The sequence below is a fragment of the Pelodiscus sinensis genome, chromosome 5, assembly GCF_052426305.1.
Source record: "Pelodiscus sinensis isolate ZL-2025 chromosome 5, ASM5242630v1, whole genome shotgun sequence".
In the NCBI taxonomy this organism is placed as follows: Eukaryota; Metazoa; Chordata; order Testudines; family Trionychidae; genus Pelodiscus; species Pelodiscus sinensis.
In genome coordinates this window covers 50,061,745-50,078,777 of record NC_143056.1, presented here as the reverse complement: position 1 = coordinate 50,078,777, position 17,033 = coordinate 50,061,745, and the positions used below count along the sequence as shown (strand labels likewise).

Below are 17,033 nucleotides of genomic sequence, written 5' to 3'. Positions count from 1 at the left end.
GACATTGCAGTGCAGAGGGCAGCAATGCCTAAATACTTTTAAAAAAATGAGTGAGACAAGGTGGATGAGGTATATTGGACCAACATCTCTTTGTAAAAAAGAAAAGATTTTAAGTTCCACCAAGTTGTTCTTTCAGTCCACTAAAAGTTCTTTCCTCACCCACCGTGTCTCTCTCATATCCAGGGAACGACAACAGTTCTTCAAAAATATGGATTTATGTAACTCCCTTAATTATCAATGGGATAGGCATCTATACCAAAGAGTTCATAATTCCATTAGGGTGTGTCTGTCCATCTGAAAATATCTACCTACTTCAGAAGTAGGAGAGTCCTTGCTCCTGAGTACCTACTTATCCTTGTTCACTGCATTTGTTTAGAATCAGATGTTCCACCATCCATTATACTTCATAGCATCAAAGAGAAAATTATCATTATTTCAATAATAATGAGAATTTCGTACACATGAATGAAATGTTTTCCCCCATATGAAAATAATTCAATGGTATTTGTGAGGTGAACAATTTATAGGCAACTCCCTTTAATATAAACCATTATCTGATTTGAGAAAGCACATGGAAGAACTTTTAATTCACTGATAGAAATGGCTCTAAATGAAATGTGCATGTATGAATTTTGTTTCATATAAGTTTCCTCTTCCTTGAAATGTGAATAAAAGCCAAACATCTGGATTATGTTTTAAAAGCCTAAATTTCCAGTTTTCAGAGAGATTCAATCTATTTTGACACTGTACACTTAGCCTTAACATTTCTGCATGTTGTTATCATTACTTGTGATTATAAAAAAAAGTCCAGATTTAAACAAATTTAGATGCTCCTGATGCTAAAAATATTTTTAAAATAGTTCCTGCTGTACCATACATACAACTATAGTTTAGGCTGCATCAGCATGTCCAATATAAACATGACCTTTTTTAAAATGCTTGTAGTTTGACCATAAAAATAGTGTCAACCCAGGAGACATTTTTCCTTTCATATAAAAATGATTGAAAACAATTCAATATGATTTACATAGAAAAGGTGAAAAAGCCAAATTTGGACCTTTTAACAATTTTTAAATTATGTTTTTAACATACCTATTAGTATGTTAACCCACAATATGCACTTTGTTGATGCAAATGGTGACATTAGGATGTTTAAGAATTTTTGTTAATGTCATATCTGATTTGTATTAGAAAAGTGGATAATAGGTATGGCTTCTATTACATTTCAAAAAATTTTAGTGTATTCTATATACCAGGGAAGATATTACATATTAATTACATAGCATATTAAATGTGAATTCATATGGAATTAAAACAACATTGAAAAAGTACATCATAATGATGTTACAATGAAACAAGTAATGCTGCATTGTGCTGGTGATCCAGATACATATATTTCACTGAAGTTGCATTTGCAAATGCTGTGGATCCACTGAAGTGTGCCAACACTTGACACAGCACAAGAAGCAAACCAGAGCACACTGCTGAAACTATTAGCCTCTATTTAGTTTGGAGGCAACAGGAAGGTGAGACTCAGTGGCTGCATCTAGACTGGCAAGTTTTTCCACAAAAGCGGCCTCTTTTGCGCAAAAACTTGCCAGCTGTCTACACTGGCCGCTTGAGTTTGTGCAAAAGCACTGACGTTCTATTGTCCAAAATCAGTGCTTCTTGCACAAATGCTTTGACATTCCCGTTCGGGCAAAAGCTCTTTTCCGGAAATGTTTTTGCGCAAGAGGGCCAGTATAGACAGCTAAAAACTGTTTTGCGCAAAAAAGCCCCAATGGCGATCGGGGCTTTCTTGCGCAAAACCGCGTCTAGATTGACTCGGACACTTTTCCACAAAAAGTGTTTTTGCGGAAAAGCGTCCGTGCCAATCTAGATGCTCTTTTCCGCAAATGCTTTTAACAGAAAAACTTTTCCGTTGAAAGCATTTGCGGAAAATCATGCCAGTCTAGACATAGCCAGTCAAATTGTGTCTCCAAAATCTGTGCCTACAGGAAACACATAACATGGATTTCAGTTCTTCCATATAGGAGTGTTCAGAGACTACCGTGATACTATTATTCTAGACATCAAAGGGGACTGCCCATAGCATAGGATCAGTATACACATGGGCAGAGGGAATAGGACTGAGCAGGCTTGAAAAGAGTTTTTCTTTGAGCAGTGACAAAGATAGGGCTAGTGGGATGCACGTTATCACTGACTGCCCTGCAAAGACTCTAGGAATGGTAATATAGCCCAATTCTCCATTTCTTTCCCCACAGTTCACCAGAAAAGCTGTGACCAGAGGCTGTCTTTAATAACATAATTTCATTGAAGCTATGCTGCCATTATTGGAGGGAGGAGGGAGTCAACAAAGCCGCCCCTAGATTAAATGGTGCCTCCCTCCATCTATAAACTTTTGAATACCTCTTGGTACTCTGAGCCTAACGCCCCTCAAACCTGATACCTGGGGTGCTTGTCTGCCACTAAATCCAGCTTTGGTAGCCATCTCCAGCTTTGAAGTCTCAGCTCATTCTTCCGGAGGGAAAATCTTCCTCCTCTCCTCAGAGAACAGTGTGCAGGCTCACTGACGGGGGTGAGGGCAAAAGTGGAGGAGGAAAGGGGCCAATTGCCCCAGAGCCCAGCAATACAAAAGCTCCCAGATAGTGCCACCACTACTGTGGCAGTGGCGGTAGCTGGAACCATCTGCTCCAGGCAACACTGAGAACTCAAATTTGCAGGTTTCTAGATACAAAATTTGTATCTGCTTCTGTTTCTGCAAAAATGAGCCATGGATATCTGCAGATACAGGTACCCATGGATATAAAGTGGATTTGTGCTGCAAAACCTTGGCTAAGGCAGATGAACAGAGGATGAAGTGAGATCCTTGGTTCATAACTTTCTTCCTTTGTAGATTTGTGTCCTCCCCCTTCCCTTGGTATACTGGCATAGTTTTATTTCTAAGTATGATGGTCTGTTAGATTTGTTACAGGGTTTTTCTTTGATTAGTGTTTTGAGCATCTAGTATGTAACAGTTACATCTTGAACTTTGTGCTCCCGGGTCTAAATGTTTCTTCACTGATAGGCTGAACATTAACCATGCAATGAGTTTGTCATGCCCTGACTGAATAATTCCAAAATACTGAGAATGCCTCTGATTTGGTTATTTCTCTTACAGAAATGCTTCTTCATGCCACTAAATAATTTAAAATTTAGAACTGGTTTAAAAACAGCTGCCCATGGTTCCATTGCATGGTTTTAACCATCTTTTGTCCTACCTGTTAACAGTTATAGTACAATAGATATATTTCCAGTCATAACACAGATCCATGATGCAATAAACATGACTGTTCAAATGGATCATGTACACAATGGTGGAAGACTGAGCTACTGTGGAAAAACAAAGTAGAAAAAATTCTGTAAGCTCTGGTGCAAAGGTGCTAGCAACAGAGGGAGAATTTCACCATTTCCTCCCTCTAGATCCAAAGTATCTGTCTAAACAGTCACATTTACCAGTTTTGGTGAAGGTGGTATGACTGAAAATGCACCAATAGTATTATAAAAATGTTTTATTTTTCCTGTATAGATGGGTGGACAAGTGTTATGACCATATCGTGGAACTACTCACACACAATCCTCTGACATTGTTTATTTGGCTAAGATGGGCAGTACATGTATGCTGGAATTTCATACACCCGATGTCTGATTATCCAGACTGTAGAAATTCAAACTATGGTATTTTGACTATATGTTCTTAAGAATTTAATTATGTTTAAAATCTGATTAATAGTGTAGTAAATAACTGGTATTGCTACAAAATTGCCTCCTGGAAGATAATGGGATTGAATTTCAACACAAGTTGACACTCAATTAAAATTTCCATATATCTAGTGAATTAGCCAGTTCTTGGCTAGTGTGGCAGGGTACATGTCTTCCTGCTTAGCTGAGCACTGAGCAGGAGAGGCAAAATGTATAATAAAGCTAAATTAAGACAATGTATCTGCTTAAATGTTAATGTTTGTATCAGACCAGACCAACATCAGGGACACAGTTTTTAAAAAAAGGCCATGTTTAAAACAAAATTTTCTATTTATAAGTAATAAAGCTGGGGGGGGAGGAGCGGATTAAAGTCTCCTTACTGAATTACTGCCATCAACCAATAGATCCATGGGGCTTGTTCTGCTAAAAGCCACAACAGACTTTGTAATGCAGTGATGTAATCTTGGCTTTGTGTCATTTATATTCAACCTTAAAAAAACAATTTTCCTGAATAGACAGGCTGACAACAATATTGTTCAGTGTTGGTTTTTATTTGGATTGTTTCCAAATGGTTCACATGCCTCCACAATAATACACCATGCCTGCCTAAGGTTTACTCTGAATTCCTAAGTTTCCCCTTTTTTCTTATATTTTATTTTTCTTTTAAAGTCCTAGTTATGTTTGTGAAACTAACCAGCTTGGCCACAAAATTAGGATGTATCTTGCAGAGTGCATTCATTTTACTTTTTGCATATTTTTCCTGAGGTCATGTCAAGGTTAGTTTGAATTCCATCCTACATTAAGACTTCTTTCACAGCTATTTAGCTCTGCAGCCTACTCCCCGCTGGGGTCTGCCCCTTGGGCACGTCAAAGCTTCAGACCTGACAAATCACACACAGATGAAGCTGTACAGTTTTTTAAACAGTTTCATCAGTAACATTTTTTCTTTTATTATACTTTTTTATATTGGAGTTTATTCTCTGAATTGCAATATCAGGAAAACTAATTTCTATATGGAAAATTCTCTTTCACATCAAAGCTGTAAAATAGCAATGGCATTGTGCAGTAAATTCCATTACCACTCTTCCAGTTACTGAAAGTGCTGCAGATACTTTAATTAGTGACAGGCTATAGCTCCTTGTCTAGTAACTGTAATTGTATTATTAAAATCTATTTGTACAGGAGATCCTAGTAGTCTGATGATGGAGAAATATTCACAAATCTATGGGCTAGATTGTGAATCCATTAATCATGCTACTGGGCAGTTAGTTACTTAAAAGATTAGCCCTACTAACTTCAGTGGGGGACTTCTTATGTGAGTAAATACTCACTGGTGTAAAGAAGTGACCTGAGAATTTTTGTTTGTGCATGTGTTCGTGTATGTGTGTGTGCTGGAATACGTGTGCAACTTCTCATAAAACTGGCTACCTGCAGAAACATAACTGAGACTTTCAACGCACAGAGACAAATCTTTCAAGTAAGATGTATATTTATGTACACAAAAACAGTTTTGCAATTCATGTTGTGACTTACAGGTGGAAATATATTTTCTAAAATGTTTAGCAAAAATACTCCTCTCTTTACTTTAGCAGATTGTGAAACTAATGGTGCAACACCATTTCCTGTTTAATTGATGAAGTTAAAATGCTTGGCTGCTAATGAGAGTATTAGCAAACAATATACCCTTAACAGGCTTAAGCAGCTCAGGATTTTAAAAGCAGCTTACTGTCCTCCTCATTTTTATAAGACAAAATGCACTGCCTTCTACAAATTACTTGATCAACTGATGAAGTGCATAATTATAGCTGTATTGCAATTTTGACAAAGCCACAATAATGGATAGTAGTTCAGCCCCCACTCTAGACACACAACTCTTTGCATTACAAAACCCAGTTTTATTGGTCTCATTCTTATTCAGAACAAAGTACACCTGGCAATGTTAACTGTATCCTAAAAAGAAAACTTTAAACTTAGGAAATAATAATATTGGAGCATGACTTTTTTATAGTTATTTTATTGGGAATGGTATTTAATGAAGGGTTGTCTAAAGGGCTGCTTGTTTGGAACTAATTAAAGACAGATCTCTTAAATAGGAAAAGGATCATGGGAATTACATTAGGTGTCTGGAGACTTGTTATTCGTTTGGCACTCTGAGTAGATTGTTGAAGTTGTTAGGGATTCTAGAAATAGGACAACCTAATAAAACCTATTTTTCTGGTTATTGGCCAACTATTATATTTTTCTTTGCAATAAGATTTCTGTCAACGGGCTAGAGGCTTGAGGAATATATTTAAACATTTGTGCATTAACACATTATGGTGAAAGGAGTCTTGTACTTTCACTCAGTGCATTTCGGTCTTCAATTAATGTGAAAACACTACAGTGCCTATGCAACTTCTCTTGCCTAGTGGTGCACCATTTATCATTGCAGTTTTACATTGACCTTGACACCCACTTCATTAGAATAAAGATTGTCTACCATTTAGGTTACATTGTTCCTCTGCACAGAGACCCCATGCAAATTTCTGTTCAGATAGAAGAGCTGTGAGCCTGTCAGAGGTCATCTGCATTAAATGATTGCAGCTATTTTCCAACTGCTTCTTTTCATTCTACTCAATTCAGGCTAGGAGGATCAATCAAGTCCTCTGCCTGAAACAGTGGGACTGCTGGGAATATAACTGTTTTTGGTAGTAGTGGATATGCCCTAAACAGTATTAAATATTTAATATAAACTCATTAAAGGGCATGCAAAGTCTTCAAAAAGATACTATATTTATAATAAAAATTTAAATGGGTGGAATCACCTTCCTTCAGAAAAATACAACAATGGGCACCAAATGCATTATTTTTTTTATTGTAGGAAAAATTTATTTCACAAACTTACTAAACCTTTTCTGCAATGGATTTATTTTGCTTGCTGCAGGAAAGATGAATATGAAAAACAGAAGTAAAATCCATATTTGTTATTTTTTCTAAAACAAAAAAGCAGGGTGCTTGTTTTGGGTTTGTTTCTATTCTGGGAGGAGGGGAATTGTGTAGTACTGAAGCATTAAGATTTGTTTTGTGTGTACTTATAAATAAGTGTGTGTGTGTGTGTGTGTGTGTGTTAAAAGAAGAGTGAACAGAAATAAGTTACCAATCCTCCTTCTTGAGTTTTCTGAGTGATATAATTGGAATTAAATTATTAATGGGAGAGACTTTAAAAAAAGATTGTTTTATGATCTTCTATTAGAGAATTTGCAATTCATTTTAATATTTGTAGTTTGATTTATATTAAAGATAATGCAATCTATGTCCAATTAACAATACATGGCCAATGTAATATGATTTCCAGATCATGCAAATGGAATAAGCTAGAAGAGAAAAAAACTGATTCTTAACCTCAGATGTAATTTGCTGTGAGAGTTCTGGCAATTTTAAATGACATTGCACTTTTTAATTTTTCCAAAGGCTCAGCAGCAAATTTATCCCAATCAAGAAATCCTATTATTAATTTACAAGGACAATTGTAGGAGTCTTTATAATTTCCCTGTGCAATTATTTGCCATAAATTGCTAATAGTAAAATACATGCACTTTGCAAGAAATAACGACTGCTGTTTGTCAAGACAGCAAACTCAACCATAGTCTTGAATATTGGCCAAAGGTTCTAGTTGTATATGAAATATAACCAAGCTTCTGGACAGTTTGTAAAATGTCCCATACTGATATTATGACAAAAGGTGGAAGCATTAAGAGCTGTTGTGCAGGGTAGGCTGGCCTCTAGCAGATTCCTTCACTTTGCTTGTATACAGCTGAGCTTTGGACCCTGGACTTTAGAATAAAAAGAGTCTTTGTTCATCACTGAATGGCATTAGGCATGGGGCTTCCTAAGGGGCCACCATGAAGCCTAGCATGAAGAGTGCAAACATTATCCAGAAAGCACAATGTGAGTGTGTGCAGAGACATGACAGATAGATAAATATCTGTATAGCTGCATGAATATACATATATGCAAGTATATTTCATGTGTATTTCAATGAAAGTATCCACAAAGCCTTTTTACATATACTGACATTGACTGTATAGAATTTTTTGCCTGAATGAAACAAAATAGTACATATATGCACCAATGATGTATATGTATGTTGTGTGTATCTGTACCAAATGAATCACTGCAATTTTATAAACTTCTAAAATATAATTGAGGTAAAAAGAAAATTGGAAATCACTTAATTTTGATTTCAATCATACCCTTTGCTGTGTCATTTAAAAAACTTAAAGTTGCACGTGAACGATGGAATGTAGAAGCTCTACAAGTTGCGTAACCTTATCCAGTAATTCAGAAATTTCACTGCCTTAATTCTGTACTTCGTAGCCAGAGCTCCACTGTGTGTTCAGTATGTCTAGTCTCTTTTCACTATAACCAACAGAAGCACCATACAAAAGTCTTACAATGGATGTCTTAATCTCTCTGTGTGCTTTTAGAGCATTATTTTGAATTCCATCATGCAGCCTTTTTTTCTTTCCTCTTCTGAAGTTTTATTACAACAACAGAATTCCCAGGGAGCTTTAGGGGCAAGGTTCGCATAATATTGCCCTAAAGTTTTGCTTTAGGGGTGGAATCTGTACCCCAGCCCTGATCATCTTTTTGTGATGTTTCTCTTTCTGAAAGATGCAGTGTGCAGTCTTACAGCGTTGTTAACGGTGTACAGATTTTTTTTTATTATTTACCAGACAGTGCACATCTACAAACCTTTCATGATGATTTCTTTCTCTGACCTCTCGGTGACTAGGCATCTTGTTCCTTAACACTGAGGGAGACTGAAAAATGCTTGAGTTGCTCAATGTGTGCCTTCTATACCAGTTTCAAAATGGCTTATTCTTCTGGTTTCCATGGCGACAATTAACACTGTTACAAGGCATTGTTCCAGTCTCCATTTGGGCAGAATTTTCGGGTGTGATTTTCCACACACAAACACAATTATCTTTATATATGTTTATATCTATAGATACATGTAATGCATCCCTTAGCATAAGTGACAAAATGAGGGTGGGGACCTCAATCAAGCCTTCCTAAATTTCGTAGAATATATATAAAAAAATTGTGATTGAAATAATGCTTTTACTTCCTTTGTTTTGGAATTCAACTACTCTTGATCTCAAAAAGTAGCCACCTTGTATGACATGGGCCAAACTTCCTAATAGATAAACTCTTCAGTGATTTTTTTAAAGACCCCTTTTTTGAAGAAGAAAAAAAGTGTTCACATGGAAGAGATGAAAAAGAGTTAAAATGCTTTAATATAGATACTGATGCTTCTTATTGGGTGGATTCATTAACACAAAACCAGCCATGCATGCACACATACACATAGCTAATCATGCTGTAAGTACTTGACAGTATTTCAATGTTGTTGTTTTTTAATTTTGCTGGGGCAAGTGCTGTGGAAAATTAAATATTAGTCATTTATTTATAGCAGCCACTGTGAGAAATCTTATGACTTTAACTTTCTTAATCTCATTTTTGGCTATTGAACAGTAATCTATATCATAGCATTCACAGACTGTCACAATGGAGCAGCCTTTGCTCACTTAATGCTGAGGAGAGAATGAATATGAAGATTAAATTATCTTCTCACCACAGGATAAAGTAGTCCTCCTAGACTAGGGTTGTGCAGCACTGATAGAGCTGGTAGCTAATTTTGCCATGCAACTGCTTAGAGTGTAGGTGTTTAATGGATTAAAAAAAAAAGCATTAGCAGTAGCATCTAGTGCTATCAGTCCCCAAACTGTACCTGCTGTACATTAAGCTCTTTCCTTAAATTAAAATAAACACTTCACTTTAATTTTCATAAGTGAAACAATACCGACTTTCACTCATACCAATACAGCTAACAATTAAATGAGTTCTTTCATCTTTTACAGTTACTGTATAATGCATTCTCTGTCACTCGTCTTTTATCATGCTTTGTATACATTAGGTTGCATGGTTACAAAGACAAAAAACATATATAAAGTGTAGCTTATTTATTTTTTAATGTAATAACCTTTTATAACATCTGTCACAGAGACTATTTATACTATGCTACATTGTAAAATTATTTTATCTAGTCCAAAATTGAGTGAAATGTCTTAGTTTTTATGGTAACAAAAACATTATGGTTATGAAACATATGCAACCTGTATCATCTCTTCATTGATTTTATACTACCCAAGAGTGTAACCAAAATCCAGTTCAGGCAACATCAACCAAATCAGTCAATCACAGATGAAAAGTGTTAACTAACCAAAGCCCGCATCAGAATCACACAGCTAGAGGACTCCCTTAGTCTATTAATTCACTTGGAAAAAGAGTAATATGTACTGGATTTCAGTTCCTAGCTGAACTGGATTTCAATGCCTAGCTGTAATCAACTAAGGATTCATCTTGATATTACATGTACTTATGGAAATAATTATGCAAATCCTTTTCAGCTATGTCATCGTTAAATAGAAATCAGATTATATGAAGCAGATTGTAATGTCCTGTAGTCACTAGTCTACCTAGCTGAAAAGGCAATAATGTAGGGCCAAGAAACAAACTTGTTGAACATTTCAGTCCAATGAAACTGGGTTATCTGCTGGTTGATACAGTTAGTCGATGCAAAGACTGATTGCCTCCTATTATCACACAGTTTTCGAAAGCACAGTCTTTTTTCCATCAATCAAAAGACAAGTTATTATACATTTTAAACAATTCCTTGGTATTTACTATGAATATTCATGCAATTTTGGATATGCAGACACCTGATCTGTGTTCATTAATATTGTAAAATGCTTTAAATCACCTCATTTAAAAGATTTTGCTCTGTGATCCACAAAAGACTAATATTTTGTGAAGTTTACATAATACAAATGATGTGCATGTGTTGTGTAAATGGAAGATTAAAATATGAAACCAACAATATGCAAACATATGCATGGAAATGCTGAGGACCTATTAGCTGAAACAGTGATTTCACACATTTCTTATTTTCTTTATGCTGCCTCCAATTGTTTTTTTGTTTTGTTTTGTTTTGTTTTTTTCTTTTTGTTTTGCTACAGTACATGTTCTTGCAGCTGGCAAAAGCACCCATGTTTTAAACATTCTTTATTGTAGTTTAATTTTGTTATACTTAGCCCAGCTAGTAACATTTTGGGTAAGAGCTACTGTTGTAGCTTTCTTGGCTGAGTTTAAAGCAAACAAAGCTTAATGTTGAGGATACAGCTTCCTAATAGCTATGCATAATTTATGTAGGCTTTCTAAACACATTTTGGGAAAAATGTGCTATATTCCCTTCACTGAATAAAAGGTACATTTTTGACAACATAAGTCCCATTTTGAAAAATATGCTTTTACATTAGAGTTTGTGTGTGAAGCTGTGTTTTCTGATTTACTCTGCAGTCCATTATTAAATATAATTAATCATGGTAGTAATCGTCATATATAATACTAACTTAGCTCTAGCAGAATGTGTGTTTTAAAGAGATTTACTTACCATTATGTCATGCCTGTATGCTGTTTTGTGACAAATATAAGAAGTAGACAACTGAAATAGAGATTTGCTTTACAGAGTGAAAGGTTTGTTAAACTTTACTTTACCCTTATTTTCCATCTTTTTTTTCAGAAGGTAAATAATCACTCTGGAAATAAAGGGTAGTTGTAGGCTGTAGAGAGATTTGAACTGTGAACATTGTGGCTGTTCTTACTTGCACCACCATTTTAGTGCTACTATAAGAATGCTACAACAAAAATCCGGTCACTAGAATTTTATTGAAATAAGATATGAATAATGTTAGCATGATTAAAATATGGTGTTATCATATGCCTTAATTTCATAGCTTTCAATATCCCTAAGCACAAATATGAGGCAAAAAAATCAACAGGAGAAACCAGAGAAAAAGGTTGTATTGGAAGTTTACAATAATGTGGAATTTGTTTGTTTTCATTTCCCTAGTTTCAGTGTAATATGTCTGTGTTTCTTATAGGAATAACATACTTTAATAAAATTAGGAAAACACCTGCTTGCAGGGAGACAATGGTAGATTAGGTTCTAAAAGAGGGACTGTTGGAAAATATGTCTAATTTGGTTTTATGCAATCAGTTGCTAACTTTTCTCACTTAAACCCCTCCCCTACAAGCCACCTGTTCAGTGTGCATCTGAAATCCCATGGAAAAATCCTTTAAAAAAATTAATAAGATTGTGTGCTTTGATATATAAAAAGAAAGCTTTGTGATCATAACGACAATTGAGCATTTTGATTTTTAGAGGTGAATTTTAACAGAGAAAACTATTTACTGTTGCTAATGTTATCTTTTTATTCTCATTTTAGAGATATAATGTAGAAATGTCAATCAGGCACCCGAAAAAGATGGAGCTGCTTAGTAAGGTTGAAGCTTTGAAGAAAAGTGGTGTTTTACTACCAAATGATCTCCTTGAAAAAGTGGATTCAATTAATGAAAAATGGGAACTGCTTGGGGTATTTGCATTTTTATTACTGTTTGTGGGTTATGTGTACATTTTTGTCTGTTGAAGTGCGCTGTCTGTCTGGATTTCTAATTTGAGACACAAATATCTCACTCTTTCAATTCACTACATACATTTCAAACAAGCTACTCATACTATTAGAGGGAAAAAACTAGTATTTTCCTCTTCTGTTGATTTTTTTTCCCATGCTTGTCACCTGTCTTACTTTAATAATTTTAGTTCTTTAATACATAAAGAATGTAAGTAAAATATGCCGTGTATTATGGGAATGCACCAAGTCAACTATAATACAGTATATCTGATATACACGGACTGTCATGCTTGAGTGAATGTTAATAGAATTTATTCTGAAGGTACATGTTAGAGACATCTACTGTTTAACTATTTACTATACCCTTAAGATGAAAAGTGGGGTTGTCACTACATATTTCAGGTGATATTGATGAAACAAATATGCAAATTTGGTACAAATCTGAATACTTGAATCTAAGAATGCCATCAGGATATGTTAAATGCTGCTATATTCAGCTCACTTTTGACAAAAGCCAAAAAAAGTTTCATGTAATTCATTTCACGCTATTATGGGCTGGGTCTCAGCCAAAGAGTGAGATACAAGAACTTGAAAAAAAAGGCAATATAGTAATTCTGTTACCCTGAGACTAGTGATGGCACTGTGCAGGAGATCCTATTCTCCTATTGTTAAAAGACAGCTGAGAGCAAGAGAGAGGAGAAGTTAAACTATTTTTTTATCCACTTCTCCTACTTAATTGCCTTCTCGTCAAATCAAGGGTAAGATACATTTATAAATTACTTTAAATGATTAATTATAGATGTGTAATATTAGCAGTACGTTTTTACCACATAATTTTGCATGCTATTATCTTACTTTTAAAAACAGTATTTCTAAGATACTGCAAATAAAGCTACATACACGACCTGTCAGGGTCAGCTTGGATACTGGCTTGTACCTTTTCAACTTGTGCAGTAATACACAAAAGCCGTTTTACATGTTATTTTCTTCTGCACAGTTCAACTGTTTCAAACAATTTCAGTCTATGAATGTTCTAACTGTCAAAAAAAAGTTGTTTGTCTTATCAGGGGTTTGTTTAAAAAGCAATGTGCAGCACTTCTAAATTCATTTTTTAAATGATTGAACAGCAGTATTATAATTCTTAAAAACATAATATACTAAGTTCTCAGCTTAGTTTTTACAGCTAATGAAGAATTATGGCAACCAATTTATATTTAAATTGTTTAAAAATAATTCTAGTTATAAACCTTGGACAGCATGTGTGACCTGAAGCACATTTAATCAGTTTAATTCAAGCTCAGTACCACACCTCTCTTTACACTTGATGGGAGATAAAGCCAGTTTGAAAGTGACTGATATATAATTTGTCTTAAAATCAGTCTTCAATGTGTAAATAACCCTCCATCTTTTACAAAATACATTAAAAACTTCTTTCCCAGCATGTTCAAATCAAAATGTAATTTTAGATTCCTTTTTGGATCAATTTTTGCATTTAAAAGAAACATTAAAAAAATACCTTTTTCCTGCTAAATGTAATTTCATATATAATAAGCAGAATCGGACAGAGTTTTGTTTAATTTAATAAAAACCTCTGCAGAAACTAACGATAGGCGAACTGTTTTAATTGGCATGATTACATTTTAATTGGCATGAAAAAAATTAAAGACAAAGATTTTAACTTCTAACAATGGTAAAATAGAGGAATATGGTTTTTAATATTACTTTCATCTAAGGTGAACAGTGTGGAATCGAAATACATTAGAATGAAATGTCAGTGGTGCGTACAGTTTAATCTGTGAAATTTTGTCCCCTGTGCTGAATATTACTCTGTCTCAATTGCATATTAAACAACCCTATCAAGGCAGGCATTGGCATCTGCTGTGCTGACACAAATTGTGAATTAAATGAAATTGATGTCCTCTGTCGTATATTTATGAAGACGGACCATTCTCTGAAGTATTCTGTTTATGAAGAATTTATGATTGCAAACTGTTCCAGAACAAAAAAGTGGCAATAAATTCTTTTTTGTGACCCTACCCTCCAAGGGCATTGATTTCACCTCCTGCTGCTACTTTTGTTACAGCATAAAAACAATAGCTAACTCTGGATTCCACTGAGGGTTTTCAGATTATCAATATTTGCACCATGAAAATAGAAGGGTGTTATGGAGAGTTCATGTTTTCAAGTTATGGTCTCCTAAAGATACTATTTACACAATGCTACACAGTAGATTAATGTCTGTTTGTCCAATTTTATTCATATTATAAAGATTATTTTTGGAGACTTAATTCATCACTTTAAATCATGTCCAACTGAAGATTGTACATTTTCCACAGACAGGCAAGCAGGGTCATGTAAATCTGTATCTTCATGTTACAAAAATTAAGCACTGCTAATTATAAATTCAAAAGGTTATAGGATGTGGTTATCAGTTTTTATTCACAATTCCACAATCAGTCACACAGATTTAGTGCTTATAATAAGAGTTGGACTGACAACCTTTTACAGGTTAGATGAAATGCAGCTTGGCATAATAGTAGCAGGCAACCACATGCTTCCAGTGTGATGTTGAGGGATTGCCTTTTAAGATACTGAAAGGGAAGTTAAGTCTCCCTGTACAATCCATCCTTGGCCTCTTCAGCACATTGATTATGCACAGAATGCTCACTCCTGAAATTGTTAGCTAGTGTTTCTTTTATTATAAAAACTCTCTGAAAAAGCTCCAGTAAATTAATTTAATTGGTGGCCATAGATGAATGCTTATTGTGGGCCAAAATTTTTAAACTTTTTGGTGTTTTATGTTGGGTACTTAATATTTAATTACCTAAATAAGTGGCCTGATTTTTTTCAGATATTCTGAGCACCTGAAATTCCTATCTCAACGGAAGGCTGTAGGAGGCGTTCACTTTGAAATTCAAGCCGCACATTTTAGCCAGGTTTTGGCCCAATTCTAAGCTCAGACATCCAAGTGTGAAAACTATGGGTAGGAATCCATAGTTAAAAATATGGATACAATGAGCATCCTTAAAAACTTGTGATTTATGCAAGGTTAACTCATTATTTGTAATTTTTCATATCCTTACTATGTTGGAATGTTGTTTAGTTATCTCGAGCAACTGGCAAGCAAGCCTCGCCAAAAGTTAGCCCAATGTCTACAATTTTGTCTTTTGTCCATACTGAAGTTATGAAAAAATTCATTTGTCACTAAGAACCAGTTCCTGCTCTTCCTCTTCTCAAGTCAATGGAAGTTTTGCCATTGACTTCAATGAGAAGAAAATTGGGCCCTAAAGGAGAATAATAGGTTTAAAAAAATGAAACTGATTGATACTGGCAATAACTAAAAAAATATGACTGGTCATCAGATGGTCTTTGTTGCTCACTAACCTGTGATATGTTTCAGTATGTAAAATTAATCTCTGGTTTCTTTATCTAATACGTTAGAAAATTCTAGGAGAGAAGATTCAAGACCCAATGGTAGGGCACAGTGGGGCAGGTCCACGTGACCTGCTTTCGCCAGAAAGTGGCAGCCTAGTAAGGCGGCTGGAGGTCAGGATCAAAGAGCTGAAAGGGTGGCTGAGAGATACAGAGCTTTTCATCTTCAATTCCTGTCTGAGACAAGAAAACGAAGGAACAATGACTGCTGAGAAACAACTGCAATATTTTAAGGTAAAAAAGCCATAGTTTTGATAGAGAAATCTCTCTTACTGGTTAGATAAAATATGTATCGGGTAATGATAATACAATATATGTACATACGTAATCATACATTCACATTTATACTGCATTTATATAAGTGTACATTTAATGTACAACTTATTAGAGAAGTTATTTTTTACAGTAAAACTTTAAAGGGATACTCTCTGTCATTGAAATTTGAAAAGCAATTTGTGTCTTATTTTACTTGACTATAAACTTGGTTTTGTTATAAATGATAACATTGTGTATTGCAGTATCTACATTGAGCCATTAAGTTCGTTAATTGTATAACAATCCAGTTTAATAGACATGAGATCTGAGTCTTCTCTCACATAAGGCAGGAGTAGCTGAGTATTGAAGTCAGTAGTCCCATTGGTGTAATCCTGGTGTAATCCTGGTATAAGTGAGAGAAAAATCAGTCTTTGGCCAAGTCTGTACTTATGCGCTGGAAATTCAGTTTAGCGAGTCTATTTAAGAACTGTTAAATCCAACACTGATGGCACCTGCGGTTGGCACTGATACTCCTCATAGTTAAAAGGAGTAAGGGAAACCGACAGAAGCATTTGCCTCCCATTGACCTTCCACTGTGAAGATGGTGCCAAGTTTAACTTAAGGTATGCTGACTCTAGCTACATTGTTGACGTAGCTGGAATCAACATACCTTAAACCGACCTTCCAGGTCTAGGATAGATCTGGCCTTATTGACTATATACTCAACATGAGATTGGCCACAATCTAGTCTTGAACTAGGACTGGTGACCGGGGATGTAATTTTTCACCTTTGTCATATTCAGACCATTACCACTTTTGCTACTGTTGTACGGACATATTTTATTGTTCAACTCTCAAAGAGCAGTGAAACAGTTTCAGAAGGAGTATGGTTGTGTTAATAAACCTCTGATTTATAACAATGCAGATTTGGCATTTTCTGAAGGTCTCAGTATTGCCATATGAAGAGAGATTTAAAATATTGGGACTTTTCAGTTTAGAAAAGAGGAAACTAAGTGGGGGAGCAGAATATGATAGAGGTATATAAAATCATGAGAGGTGTGGAGAAAGTGAATAAAGAGAAGTTAATTT

At 35.0% G+C, this 17,033-nt stretch overlaps 1 protein-coding gene across 2 annotated transcripts in view; it reads left to right on the top strand.

Annotated features, from left to right (window-relative positions):
* AKAP6 (A-kinase anchoring protein 6) overlaps positions 1 to 17,033 on the top strand; it is a 379,467-nt gene that overhangs the window by 304,340 nt on the left and 58,094 nt on the right. For both annotated transcript variants that reach the window (XM_089778447.1, XM_075926957.2), the window contains exons 10-11: positions 12,072 to 12,218; positions 15,699 to 15,923. In XM_089778447.1, coding sequence (XP_089634573.1) covers positions 12,072 to 12,218; positions 15,699 to 15,923 — 372 coding nt within the window. The remainder of the gene's footprint in view (positions 1 to 12,071; positions 12,219 to 15,698; positions 15,924 to 17,033) is intronic.